The following is a 14,072-nucleotide window of genomic DNA, read 5'->3' as shown; positions in this document are numbered from 1 at the left end:
TAAAACAGAATGATGAGTAAAGGTAAATATAGCAATGAAATATGTAAGGTAAGGCAGTCGATCTAAAGTCTGTGTTGTTTTGTTGTATTGGTATAGCTTGATCTGACATTATTTTTTATTTGTTATGCTGATAACAAATTGACCTTTTGTTTGTGAAAGTAAAAGCTAAATGGAACTATGGAAGAGAAATTATTTGAAGAGCTCACTCATATCAATGTTTTTTATCTCTCAGAATGTCTTATATGAGTGGAATGTATCACTGCAGAAAATAATAGAACAACAGGACTTTTATCATGTTTGCTATTCATTCAACAAATGTTTGTTGTACATCTTTATATGCTGGAGTGCCAAGTGCTGAAATCTATAAATAAATAAGATAGGAGTTTACATTGGAGAAGAGAGAGACACTAAACAAATAGCAGAAAAGGTTGTTGGAGAGCAGGTTAATAGTTTCAAATTTCTGCATTAGGATGAAATAGAATAGTACGAGTAGAGAATCTATAGATACTGTCCTTTATAATACTGTCTTATATATTATAAAGTACTCCAGGACAGGCTTTTATATCAGATGTCTGCTGTTTGCAGGTCTTTCACACAGAGATAGGTGAGTGATGTGTTTACACTGGTGCTCCCATAATCTTTCTCCCTACACTCACAAGTTCAAGGTGCCATGTCAGGCAACAGTATTCATTGTTTTTAAGATCTGAAGAATTTGAAGCATCTTACAATCATGCTACTAATTAATTCTCATCCTCTACAGAAATGGTTAAGCCCTGAGCACTGGTGCTACTTTTTAAAATATTTTCTGTGTAGAAGTCAGGCGGATATGGCTAAGAAAAGTCAGGTGAATGTGGTTGCTTTTGAAAGAAATAGCGGGCTATCAAGCCGTATTTGTCAACCAGAAGCCACCCTCTCAAATGACTATAGAAATCAATGCAAGAGCACCATTTCATTAGTTGTGTTCAGCCTCCCTGAACTCCAGATCCTGGTTTGGAGTCCTGTACACACTGTCCCCTGCTTCACCACCTGCTAGTTATGTGGTCGTGGGAAATTGCTTTCATTTCTAAGGCACAGTTCTCTCAGCTGTAAAAGTGAGGATAATGATGGTACCTAACACCTAAGATTTTACTGTAGAAAGTGAAATGAGAGAAGATGCTTAAGGCACTGTAAATAGTACCTGACACATAGTAAGAGTTTAAGGTGTTGTAATTTCTGTTATATGAGTCTAAAACTAGTTTTATCTGTATTGGTGTGAAGGTTAGAAAAAGAATACGGTTATTTTTAAGCTCTGCTGTAGTCTGCTGATATGATAAGATTAAGAACTGGAGGCCTTGGGTGGACCACACACTCTTCAGAGGTCCACAGTTCCCACCCAGCCTGCCTCCTCCATTCACATTTCTTGCTTGGTCCCTGTAGGGTATTTGAATGTAGGATTCCCCACCCTACCCCTTTCTGAACTTGACTCTCAAAATTTGAAGCAAATATTTGGCTTAAACTACTTGTGCAGGAATTTTCTCCGAATGCTACACTTACGTGGTGCTTGCCTGCCTATACAGCAGCTTACTGATCTTGTTTCTTGCTAACATTTTTGGGGCCCAGTCACAGGGGAATATATCATGCTTGATGTAAGTCAGTGGTGGCACTTCACTCTCTTTTGTCAATGTGTGATTTAAGGGTCCACATTTAAGTCAGTTCTGGTCATTGAGATATCAGAGAGAGGGGCTTCTAGAAAAGATTTTCCTTCCTAACAAGAAAATGATTTCAAGCATAAAGTCATTTTTCCCATACCTCTCTGCCAAGCAGGAAGTGCTATGGATACTGTCATGTCGGGATACTGTGTTTGGAGCTCTGGCAGCTGTTTTGTATTCATGAGAATCCATGAGAATCTTATCCTGTTTGAGTTTCTGATCCAACCCTGGACTTCTCTATCTCTGGATTTCTTATTCAAAGACCTAATGAATGTTTGAATTATTTAAGGCACGTCTAGTTGGGTCTTCTTTTATTTGCAACCAGAGCATTTGATCGTTTTTTTTTACATGTAGACTTTTTTTTTTCTCTTGGTGAACAGAAACATGTTTAGTGGAGGACTTGCTGAAACGACCTCATTTACTTTAATATTTTGCCAGCATTCAAATTCATATTTAAAATTCATGTTAGTGAATTAATTGTTGGCTCTGTAGAGGAGTCTTATCGGAGAATTATCATTCATAATTAGGGACTTTAATATTACATCTGTTTTACAGTCTTCTTCATGAGCCAAACATTTTAAATCAGTTAGAGAAATTGTTGCATAATGAGTGATTGCAACTTTGTTTAAAGTAGCTCAACGCCAGTTATTAGCCTTATATTGGACAACAAAGATCATGGAGTGTTATTTAGTTTACTTGTCCATTTTAGACTAAGGCAAATAAGCAACAGACTAAGGAGTGTCCTTTGTAGTTCTTGTTCACTCTTTTGGTAGGCTAATATCAAATCATCTGTTGATGTGTATGAAACAGTTCAAGGGAGAGAAAATGAGGAATGTTTATTTTTTCTTTTACCTAGGTTTTTTTTTTTCTTACCTCTCCCTCCTTCTCCTTCCCTCATTTTAGAAGAAGCACTTTGATTATCACTGATAGGCTATTGTCCTGTGCACATCAGTATGATCGGTTTTGCTGTTCTCAGACTTTTCTGTAGCTGGAGAGACTGAGAGGTTTTTAATACCTACATTGGTGGCTGCAAATTGACTCGATTCCAGATGACAGATTCTTTGAATCACTGATGGTTGATTACTGTCTTGGAAAGAAAGAATGAATTTTACTTAAACCCAGTAAGAGCCAGCCAGTCAGTATTTATTACACACAGAACACTGGTGTCTTGCCGGGTTATAAAGGAAAAACTTGACATAATTTCTTTCAAGCTAGTATATGATAGCACAGTGTTGAATAAATTGAAGAAAGCTTTGTAAAGGTGTTGAACTGAAAAGTATATTTCAAATGAATAGATTGAGACATTAGATGGGTATCTTAGGCCAGAGCAGATAGCCTGTCTATGAAGACAGTAGGCTTTCTTGACCGTAAATGGCAGTGAGCTGGAGATAATGTGATCAGGGGTTGGGTGAGGAAAGCCTCTGTCAGTCAAGGCACGCTCAGAACAGGCTCTGAACATAATTTAACAAAGTGAACATTTAAAGAAAGGTGGTCAGGGTTGAGGGAATCCACAAGGAATGTTGAGGCATCCAGGGATTAGCACTTTTGGGTAGTGTTACCACTTCTGAAAGGGCATGGGAAGGAAACTGTTTCTGAAGCCAGGAAAGAGGAGTTGGAGCTGTGAGGAAGGGCCCGGAGGCAGAAGCTGGTTGTAGGGGATCTAGGTACAGCCAGAATCACAGTCCGAGGCAGGGTGCTACTGGCAAGAGCTCTTGCAAGCTTCGTCTCCCCCCATCCTCCAGTGCTTGCTCATGTCTCCCATCACTGAGGCGGGATATAGTGCCCAACCCCAGACACACACATGCATAGGCACAGGCACAGAGCCCAGTTGGCAAAAAGCTTTATATTCCACATTATTTTTTATTTTAATTTGAAAACATTTCTAATCTTGGGAATGAAAAATAATCGCTGCATACATTGAGGTATGAATTCCTGTTTGTGAGGCATTCTAATTAATATGTTCATATTTACTCAAGTGGTCTGTCTCTGTCTTAATGAAATTTTTCTTCGTAAGCAGTTTAAGTAAAAGAAATACTGGGAATTTATGACAGTCCAGCGAAAGGCAGGGTGATCAAAGTCTTTCTTACTTCCAGATTTCTTCAAAAACTCCTACAAAAACAAACTTTAACGTGCATGTGTGTGTGCATGTATGTGTGCTCACGTGTGCACGCACACACACACACCACACCCCTCCCTAACAACTCTAGAAATATGTCAATACTCTCTTGTTTAGCTACTATCTTGATTTAGGGAAAATCAGAAATGCCTGTTTTTAGAGCTCTGGGGTAGATAATGTGGCAGATATTACAGCTCAAGTAGGACTGGAAAAGGAGACTTATTAATTACTGCTGTATGTAGGACAGTTTCACAAAGAAGAAATTGAAAGCAGGGAAGCAGGAAGATGTTATAATTTGGGGTTTAGTGGTTGGGATGCACACCAGGGCTCTGAGTGTGGGCTGGAGAGCCAAGCACAGTTCTGAGAAATCTGGGAAGAGAGTGACTAGGAGGTAGGAGCACTTTCCTGCTCATCACCTTATTTGCTGCTGGAAACGGCCGCGCCGGGATAGTTGAAGTTGTCCGTGGGCTCTCGGCTGAGAAATTGCAGAGCAGGGGTCCAACCCAAGTTCTTTGCACGGTGCCGCACAAGTGATTGATGCCGTGGTACTGGATTGAGTGACCCATGTCCAACTTGATCCTGGGAGGCAGCGTTCACCCTCTTCCCACCATCAGGAAATGCTAGTGGTTGCTGTGTCCTTGCCCTGTCACACATCAGCACTTGCTCAGGAGAACTTTCTCTATTTTCTTTTATCCCCTCCACCCACTGGAAGCAAAGGGTCGGTCGGGCCGTGCTTGTTTCCACAGTGTGTTGGCTCCTGGATTACAATGTGTCCAATCCAGAGGAGAGGGAGAGAACCTGTACTACCGGCTACTCCTTTGTGTAGACCTGCGTTTGGCTTGAGATGTGCCAGTAATAGTGAAGGTGGAAGAAATGAGGGGAAGTACAGCAGTCATGAGCAGTGTATATTGAAATGTTTTCAGTAATGTCTCTAAACTGCTGAATCGGAAGGTCAGGACTTAGAGATGCAGCTAACAGAAGCCATCTGTATGTGCATAGTAATTGGATCCAGGCAAAGGGTGAGTTTCTTGAATGAATATGTAAAGAAAGAATTTCATAGGACCCAGCAATGAACCCTGTTGCTCTGAGAGAGCTACAAGATGTCGAAACAGGTGATGAGACCAAAATGGGCAGACAGAATATAAAATATCATATATATCTGATTAGAACTGCATAAAAATGTGTGCATAAGGAGAACAACTAGGAGACTATGCAAAAAAAACAAAAACAGATATGAGGATAGTGTATTTGTGGGTGATTTTTTCCCCCCTAAAAAACTTTCTTCAGTGTTTCATGGTTTTTACTTTAAAAAAAAAAAAGGTAAAGACGCAGATGAAATAGAAAAGGTTAGTGCCATGGGTGGCAGAAGGCAGTGGGGTAGTGTTTTTTTTTGTTGTTTGTTTTGTTTGTTTTTTTAAATGTCAGGGGCAGTGGAGAGGTCAGGAGCATTTAAAATGAGAAAGTGCCTTTTGGATTTGGCTGGAGTTGGAATTGGTTGAATGAATGAATCTAGTCCCATTTAAAAAAAAAAAATTTTATTATGGTGACATTGGTTCATGAAATCCAGTAAGTTTCAGGTGTACAATTGAACAGTAAGGCGTATGTATGTTGCGTTGTGCGTTCACCGTCCACAGTTAGGTTTCTTTCCATCACCGAAGATTTGATAGTCCCATTCTTTTCTTTCATCACTTCATCCTTCACAGCATCACCAGACTTATCTTCTGAAAACAAAGATCTGATTATGTCGTGTTCCAGTTGAAGATAGTGTGGTATTCCTTTGGGTATTTATTTTTATTCTGGTTAGTGAGTGTTTGCTTATCTTTCTCTGACTAGGTCGTAAGCTCCTGGGGGAAGGACCAGTTTCACTCTGGCCTCAGGACAGCATATCTAAACGGAATTTTTATCTTGTCCCAGACTGATTTCTTCCCTGCCTGCCATGGCAGCTGTGTGGAGGCCGGATGGGGGCGCCAGACCGGTTAGCGGACAGACAAGTCCCATGAAGAAGTGGTGAAGGGCTGACGTTGCATCGGTAGTAAAGAAAGTGGAGTTGCAAGTGAGATCTAGGGAACAAGCGAATCATAGCCTGTGGAGGAGGAGAGTGAGGAAGGGGTCTCAGAGTCTGAGATGGGTAATGGTTCTGGTGCTCTCAGAGGCTGGGGAGGACCAGTGATGCTCACGGAGGCTGGGAGGAGTCAAATCTGAGGTGCCCCTGGAGCACTGAGAGGCAGTAGAAGGGATGGTCTGGAGCTCAGGGGAGAGTTTCGGTCAGCGGACGCAGATTTACTAGTCACTAAGATTCCTGCCCAGTGACCTCAGGCTCCTGGGAGCAGGAAGAGGGAGGGGGTGGTTTTGAGGCAGTGTCTCTGTCTTTGCTGTTGCCACAGTGCAACCCCATTCACCAGTGTGTAGGTTGTGTCTGTCAGATGAGCCCTTCCGTATCCTGAGGGAGGGATAGTAAGTGGGTAGAGAGAATGGAAGAGTTGGGGGGAGTTTTATTTTATATGGAACTGTGGGAACTTGCTCCTCAGCAGCAATCATCTCCTGATTTTGCTGTCCCTGCTCTCTGCCCAGTTACCCTCTACTGTCCCCCACCTCAATCCTGCCCAGTCCTATTAGACTAATTTTCTGTAAGACATTACTGTTTAACTCACAACCCCCACTGGGCACGCAAGACCCTTCCTAGCCTGGCATTCAAAATTCTGCATGATAACCTTATGCCAGGACTTAGATCTGTCTCTGACGAAATGGATGATCCTGTGTTCCTCAGACACATCTCTGCTTTTCTGCCTCCACACTTTTGCTCACACCAGCTGGCTTGGTGAGAATGCTGTTTTTACTTCTATCAGTCACATTTCACTTGTCTTTCAGAGGCTGGTAAACTACAGCCTGTAGGCAGAATCTGGCCTACTGCATTTTTGTAAATTAAGTTTTATTGGAAAATAGCCACATACACTTGTTTATGCATTGTCTGTGGCTCTTTTTGTACTACTAACAGCGGGCTGAGTTGCTGCAGGAACCCCATAGCCTGCAAAGCCTAAAATATTCACTCTGGCTCTTTAAGGAACACGTTTGCTTTTATGCTGGGTGTCAGCAGCTTTGTAGTATACTTTCTATAAGTCAAGATGATAGAATACCTTGTTCTTTCCCAGGAACAGGGGTACAGAGGGCTAGAAAGAAATGGAAGTCATAAATATTGATACTAAATCTCAGTCATCTTGTAAATCATCTCCCATTTCAAACAGTTGAAACCATAATCTTAGGTAAAGCAGCCTTGAACTAAGCCATAAAGGAATTACAAGTGAAAAGGCAACTATTTTACACTGATTATGGTGTGACAATGGAGGAAATCACTGTCCTTTCGGAAATGGGGATGAGAATGTGAGACATTAATGAAATTAATGAAAGTTGTAAGTATCAATGGCCCCAGGCCCATTGCGGTCTATTATTCTTTTATTCTGGATGGAAAATTGACAGAGGAAAATTTAATAGTGATACATCTGGGTTATGTTAGTTGGGTGAATACCCTGGGAATGTAGCTTCCATTGGATCAGGTACTCCTGTTACATTGTTCATCCGCGGAAGTTCTCTAGTGAAGAAACCAGATGGCAGGGATGAAAATACAGCCTGGAACTACAGACAGTTAAAGCCATTTGTGTAATTCATTGATAAATAGTTATAAAGGATTGAGAACACTAAAGTTTAAGAAAGATCTGGTTCTGTTGGCAAGGAAGAATGGGCAGACAGATCAAATGGTCATTGGATTTTTGAGTGGAACTGATAGTAAGGGAAGAAGTCTACCTGGAAGAAATTTTGGCAGTGAAATCCTTTATATGTTTCTAATGTGAACTTTTAATAAGTCATCCATCTTAACTTTATCTGTTAAATGTCCAGTGTGGAGCGAGATTAATTCTTCTTGGAAAGAAAGCCTGGATAGATAAATTATTAGAGTCTGTCAAATATGTGTATTTGAGACAGAATTTATTTTTTATGTTTCCTTTTGCATATCCTGTCATATAAATAATCTTGCTAAATGGCGATTTTACAGAATCAGATTTGACCTGATTGAAGTCTAGGAATGTAGTCATCATACACCTGAGATGTATTAACTAGAGGTCTTATTCAAAGATAGGTGCCTGTTCCTGATTAAACAGAGGACACAGGCTGTGTATCCTCCAGCACAGCACTAACATGCCTCATCTTAGAAACACTCGCTGGGAGAGTAGTTTGTACTGGAGTGGACTTTAAGCAACCAGTGGAACAGTGAGTTCAATTTATTGCCATGAATTTTTAGATTTTTTTGAAAGAATGAATCGTTTTATGAAACTGATTTATTGAGTAACCGCAGTGTGTGTCTCACCATGCTGGGTACTTTATGTTATTTTATCTTCATAATAATAACCTTCGTATCATCCGCATTTTAAAGATGTAGAAAGTGAAAGTCGATCCTTAAAGGCCACAGTTGATGGCTAACAACTGGTAGTCCTTTCTGTGATTTGAACCCATAAATATCCTATTCCAAAGCAATGCTGCTTCTAGTACCGTGCATCTCTCTTTTAAAATTCGTTATTATGAAAAATTTCAAACATCTACTTATATGTATAAGTAGAGATAGTAGTATAATGAATCCCTATGCACCGCTAAGCCAGAGGCAGTCGTTGTCAACTCTTAGCTTGTTTCATTTGTACCCCATCCCACCTGCTTGTTATTTTGAAGCCAATCTCAGACTCCATGTCTTTCATCTAAATATTTCAGTACATGTTTCTTAAAGGTAAAGACTTTAAAAAGCACAACCATGATACATACCACTTTTGCACTTACACCATAATAATAGTTTCTTAATATTATTAACCAGTCAGTGTTCAAATTTCTACTAATTTCATAGTAGTCACATTTTTCTTTTACAGTTTGAATCAGGATCTAAATAAGATCCATACATTGTAATTGGTTCATATGTCTCTTGTCATAATTTACTTTGTTTTTTAACTTTTTATTTTGAAATAATTTTAAATTTCCAGAAAAATTATTAGAATAGTCCCAAGAAATCCCATATGGTCTTTACCTAGATTCCATAATTATTAACATAATGTGCTTTCTCAGTCTATTCGAAAGTCAAAGACACGATGACTCATTACCCTTTAGTATTTCCTAAAAATAAGGACAATCTCCTATCTAACTGCAATATGCTCCTCAAACTCAGGAAAATAACACTGATGTAGTATTATTAATCTGTGTACTCCATTCAAATCATGCCATCGTTCTTATAATATCCTTTACAGAGAAACCAGCAACAAAAATAAAGTCTTCTCTTTGCCACTTCTCCTTTGTGGTTCAGGCTGTCATTCTCCTTCAGTCTGAAACAGTCACTTACTCTTCTTGTGTCTTTTACAAGTCATCTATTTTGTTGACTGTCTCTCAGTTGAGTTTATCTGCTGTTTCCTCATGATTAGATTCAGCTGACACATTTTTGATGAAGAATACTGTAGGAAGCAATGCTGAATTTTCAGTATATCATATTTGGTAGCTCACAGTTTTGATTTGTCTTATTACAGATGATGTTAACTTATTTTAAGGTAACTTTTATCACTTAAGATTGTGTTTACCAGGTTTTTCTGCTGTAAAGTCAACTAGTTATTTTGGTTTACTAACAAGAATTTTGGGGGAGAGATTTTAGATTGTAAATATTCCATCATCGTCAGACTTTTGCCTGCTAGTTTTAGCACACTGCAAATTCTGCCAAATGGTGATTTTCCAGTTCCTTCATTTCTTCTACATTTATTAGTTAACCTTCTACCATAAGGTAGAATTTCCATTTTTCCTCCATTGGTTTATTCATTTATTTAATTTTTTTATGGACTCACAGATTCCTATTTTACTCAGTGGGTTGCAATCCACTACTATTATTTACTGTGATGTTTAGCTTCTCCTGAGTTTGCCAGACTGGTTGCTGTATCCTTCAGACATGTCTCCATCATTCTTTGAATACTTCTTTTCTTTATGACACGAAAGATGTTCCAGTTCATGTTGTGTAGATCTTTGAATAACATTTTGTTCAACATCGTTGCGTTATAATGATGAGATGCCGTAGGACCTTAACTCTCATTTCTATCAATTAGCCTGTGGTAAAATTGGTTTCCTGATACATCATTTCACTTAATGTTGCAGAACCTATCGACAGTGACATGAAATGAAAACTTACAGTTTTTTCATTGCCCAAGCCCTAGAGTCAACTTCTTTGCCAAGGAGCCCTGGTTTACTTATATGGGGAATGGTTTTTAGAATGCAAAATTTGGACTTTAGTTTTGCTTATGGCCACCATGTAGTTGCTGCTTGTAGGACCAGCACTAAGAAATGTACGTTTGAACATATATATGTAGACTCAAAATAGCTGAAAACCATGAGGTCACACTACTGTCAATCCTAATTCAACACCACATAGTCTGTTTTAGCCTTTCTCTTTTCTGTGTTTATGCCTTCCTACTCCTACAGTGAGAATTCGGGCTGCCGTTATCCTTAATATCTACCTCCCTGTTGTAAACAGTCTCCGCATCAAACAGGCTGTCTTCATGGCCCCTTTTGGCCTGAACCACACAGGTGTCTCCTTGGCCTTGGTGCTGCAGGCTTGCGTTGGGCCAGTGTCCTCTTTTGTCCCCATGGTGTAAGCCTGAACCACCCCACTTCTCCCCACCCCTGACCTTCTCATCATGGCAGCAACTCACATCAGCCCAGGAGTAGGATTCATTAATGCTTAGTAAGTGTCTCTGCTGTGATTCAAGCCTGTTTATAAAGAAAGCATAGCATGTGTTGAAGAGAGAGGCAAGAAAACTAAACCAAGTGATGAAATTTAGGCCAGAATCAGTATGGTAGATTAAATTCAGGCATTAGTCCCCTAAATGGAGGAATTAGTACTCATATATTCAGGAGACATTCTTCATCTGTTCCTTTTTTGAAGAAATGGAGTATAATAGAGTCAGGTAGTAACATTGCTTCTTAATCTTAGTTGGTGGGGGGGAATTCTGGAGTTCTATTTGATGATCAAATGGGATGTTTTGGAATCTTGTTATCTTTGGAATCTTGCTTGAATATATGTAAAACAAAATTTGAAGTGAATTCAGAAGGATAGAAAAACTTTCAGATCTGACTCCCTCCTCCCATCTCCTGAAAGCAGAATACTTTTAAGCATTCATATTTTTATATCAAGACTTTCTTTTTCTTTGTACATTATGTCATATCAGCGATTTCTTGTTCATGTATAATGAGGTGACTTGAGGAACTTCAAAGCATAATGATAATGTTATAAATCTTGAAATATCACAGAATGTAGCCAAAAAACTAAAAAATCCTTTTCAAATAGGGTGCTGCAGCTTTCCTCCTGGGTCTTCTGTCATGGAGTAGAAGAGGGTCAGAATTAACAGACTGGAGAAGACGTACAATTTGACTTCATATTATTAAGGGGGTGGGGGAGATGTTTTCTTTGAGTCAACTTTGGGTCAACACGGCATGGTGCTGTACCAGATGTTGTAAAGGCAATATAATACAGAGGTCCCCGTCTGGATTTTCGCTCTGTTCTGTGAAATTGCTCTATGACCCCAAATAGCCATGTCTTCTAAGAAAGGTCTAATAAACAGCAAGCCCCAAGTAGGAATGAAGTCAGGGTTGTAAGCTGGCGATACAGAGTTAACCAGCCTAATCTAGCAGTTAATTAATCTAGCAGTTTTCATCGTTTTGAGAAATGGTGGCCCTTGTAAGGGATATTGGTGTTGCTAAACTGTAATCCAGAATCTTGACCCGGCATCACAGAATAACAGGGTAACAGTCAAGCAAAGTAATCAGTGTAAATGAGCATATTTGGATAGTAGGTAAACTTTTTGAACTACACATTTCTCTATCGTATTGTCTTCTTTTAGTAAAGAAGTGTCTTAGGTCCCATGGAAGGATTGACCAAGAATTTATATCCATGTAAGCAGCTGAACCAGGATGTTATGCCCAGAAGGTCTGCTTGTTATTCTCAGGTTTCCCACGAATGCAGAAAGTAATTGTTATAAACCCATCACTGCTATGTTACACATCCCCAGCTCATGTTGCCTTGGCCTGAATGGTCAAAGTAGTACATGTTTTTCACCAGTTTTTGATTCTGAGAACATATGTCTCCTTCATCCTAAACTTCGAGCTTTAAGAATTGTTTATCTTTGCAAGGTAATCTGTTGGAAACATGCTCCTCTTAACTAGAAATTCTCTCTTTTCAGATGCTGTCTTTGCATTTCAATTACGTAACCCAGTGCACAATGGACATGCTCTGTTAATGCAAGACACCCATAAGCAACTTCTAGAGAGGGGCTACCGGCGCCCTGTCCTTCTTCTTCACCCTCTCGGTGGCTGGACAAAGGATGATGACGTTCCTCTAATGTGGCGTATGAAGCAGCATGCCGCAGTGCTGGAGGAAGGCGTCCTGAATCCCGAAACAACAGTGGTGGCCATCTTCCCATCACCCATGATGTATGCTGGACCGACAGAGGTAGACTGCTTTCCAGATTTTCACTGCAGCACTGTTGAAACCACTCTTATTAACACAGCTGGTGTTAACCACAGACTTGTCTATTGATTTTTCTCTGCTCTGTAGGTCTTGCAAACATTAGGAGTGCCTGGAGTACTCTCCTGCTCTGTCAGGGATGCTCCCTAGGGGTGGCCCCCCAGAGGTAGCCTTCCTGGGAAAGGGCAGGCGGGGGCATGCTTCCCCTGCTCTTATTGCAGTACTTGGTCCCAATTGTGGAGAAAGTTCTCTGCACACAGAGGGCTTGGCGAGCTCGGGAAGGTGTGACACTGGTGCCTCTTTTTAACTTCTGGCCATGCTACAGACACAGCTCTGACAACATCTGTCTTATCCCTTTAACCAAGTCCTAAGTTACTCTTCTCAAGGGACAGACTTGGTCTGATTTTTCCTTCTGAATTTTGGAAAGGCCAAAGATATTTTTGTAGGAAGAAAAGTGTGGTATCTTAAAAAAAAAGAGCATTCAGGAGACATTCTTCATTTGTTCTTTTGTGAAGGACTGGAGTTTAATAGACTCAGGAAGTAAAATTGCTTCTTGATGTTGGGTTGGGAAGCTTCTGGAGTTCTACTTAGGGGTCAGAAGGAAAAGGGATATTTTGAGATCTTTTTATAACCATATATAAAGTAGACCTAATTAGGTTTTGCTTCAAGGCAGAGTAAGCTTTCAAAAAATGTTTGTTGAATGAATGACTAAATCAGTGAATGACCTAAAACACAGGGTGTGGGAAATTCTAGCCAGCTTCTTGATGAGTTTAAGATAAAGAATAAATGGCACATTATTAATGCATTCTTTTTCATCCCCACTTTGAAGGGAGATGAATTTACTTAGTCAAATTTATCTAGGAGGCAAATCCTTTTAGAAAGGATTAAATAATTTAGTTGTATAATGACTAAATCAGTGAATGACCTAAAACACAGGGTGTGGGAAATTCTAGCCAGCTTCTTGATGAGTTTAAGATAAAGAATAAACGGCACATTGTTAATGCATTCTTTTTCATCCTCACTTTGAAGGGAGATGAATTTACTTAGTCAAATTTATCTAGGAGGCAAATCCTTTTAGAAAGGATTAAATAATTTAGTTGTATGTGCTCTGTGATGTTTTCCTCCAAAAAAAAAAAAAAAAATCCAAAATTTAAAAGGAAATCCAAACGTGTTTGGCTATTCTTTGAGAACAAACCTAAAACATTTTATTAGAGTTTAGTTGTGGGGTTGTACAGTCTGTTACCTCTTTATCCAAAAAAAAACAAAGACCCCCCCCAAAAAAAAACAACAAAAATAAAACAGGCAAACAAAAAAACTGCAGTCACAACAAGCTGAAATATTAAAATGTATTTGGCTCTTCTCTTGGATCCAGCCAAAATAATGCATTAGAACTTCCACATTAGTAATAGGCCTCATATCCTTCCGTCTTTGTGGGTGTAGAGCGTTTGTAAGAGTTGGGCAGTGATAGCCCTTTGAGTTTCCTAGAGACCACTGTGCCCTTTAGTTTTTACATCTCAAAGAGTTACTAAATTGTTTTGGAAATAAAGTTAATAATTTTGTTATAGTGGTTCTCCAACCTCTCCTTTGGTGCTCTCTTCTTATTCATCATCATCATCATCATTTTAAGGAAATCATTTGTTCTGAAGTTCTCCAGAATTAGGAGATAAATGGCTTTCGATGGGAAATGACCCAAATGAGTTTAAAATCAGTAATGGGCTTATGATTAAAAACTCATTAAGAG

The 14,072-nt window shown here is 39.5% G+C and overlaps 1 protein-coding gene across 1 annotated transcript in view; it reads left to right on the top strand.

The window, feature by feature from the left end:
- PAPSS1 (3'-phosphoadenosine 5'-phosphosulfate synthase 1) overlaps positions 1-14,072 on the top strand; it is an 84,347-nt gene that overhangs the window by 37,323 nt on the left and 32,952 nt on the right. Inside the window, exon 10 of the mRNA XM_006918896.3 lies at positions 12,048-12,316. Coding sequence (XP_006918958.1) covers positions 12,048-12,316 — 269 coding nt within the window. The remainder of the gene's footprint in view (positions 1-12,047; positions 12,317-14,072) is intronic.

The sequence above is a fragment of the Pteropus alecto genome, unplaced genomic scaffold, assembly GCF_000325575.1.
Source record: "Pteropus alecto unplaced genomic scaffold, ASM32557v1 scaffold5, whole genome shotgun sequence".
Taxonomy (NCBI): Eukaryota; Metazoa; Chordata; class Mammalia; order Chiroptera; family Pteropodidae; genus Pteropus; species Pteropus alecto.
The sequence above is the reverse complement of the archived record's forward strand: the minus strand, read 5'-3'. Positions and strand labels throughout refer to the sequence as shown.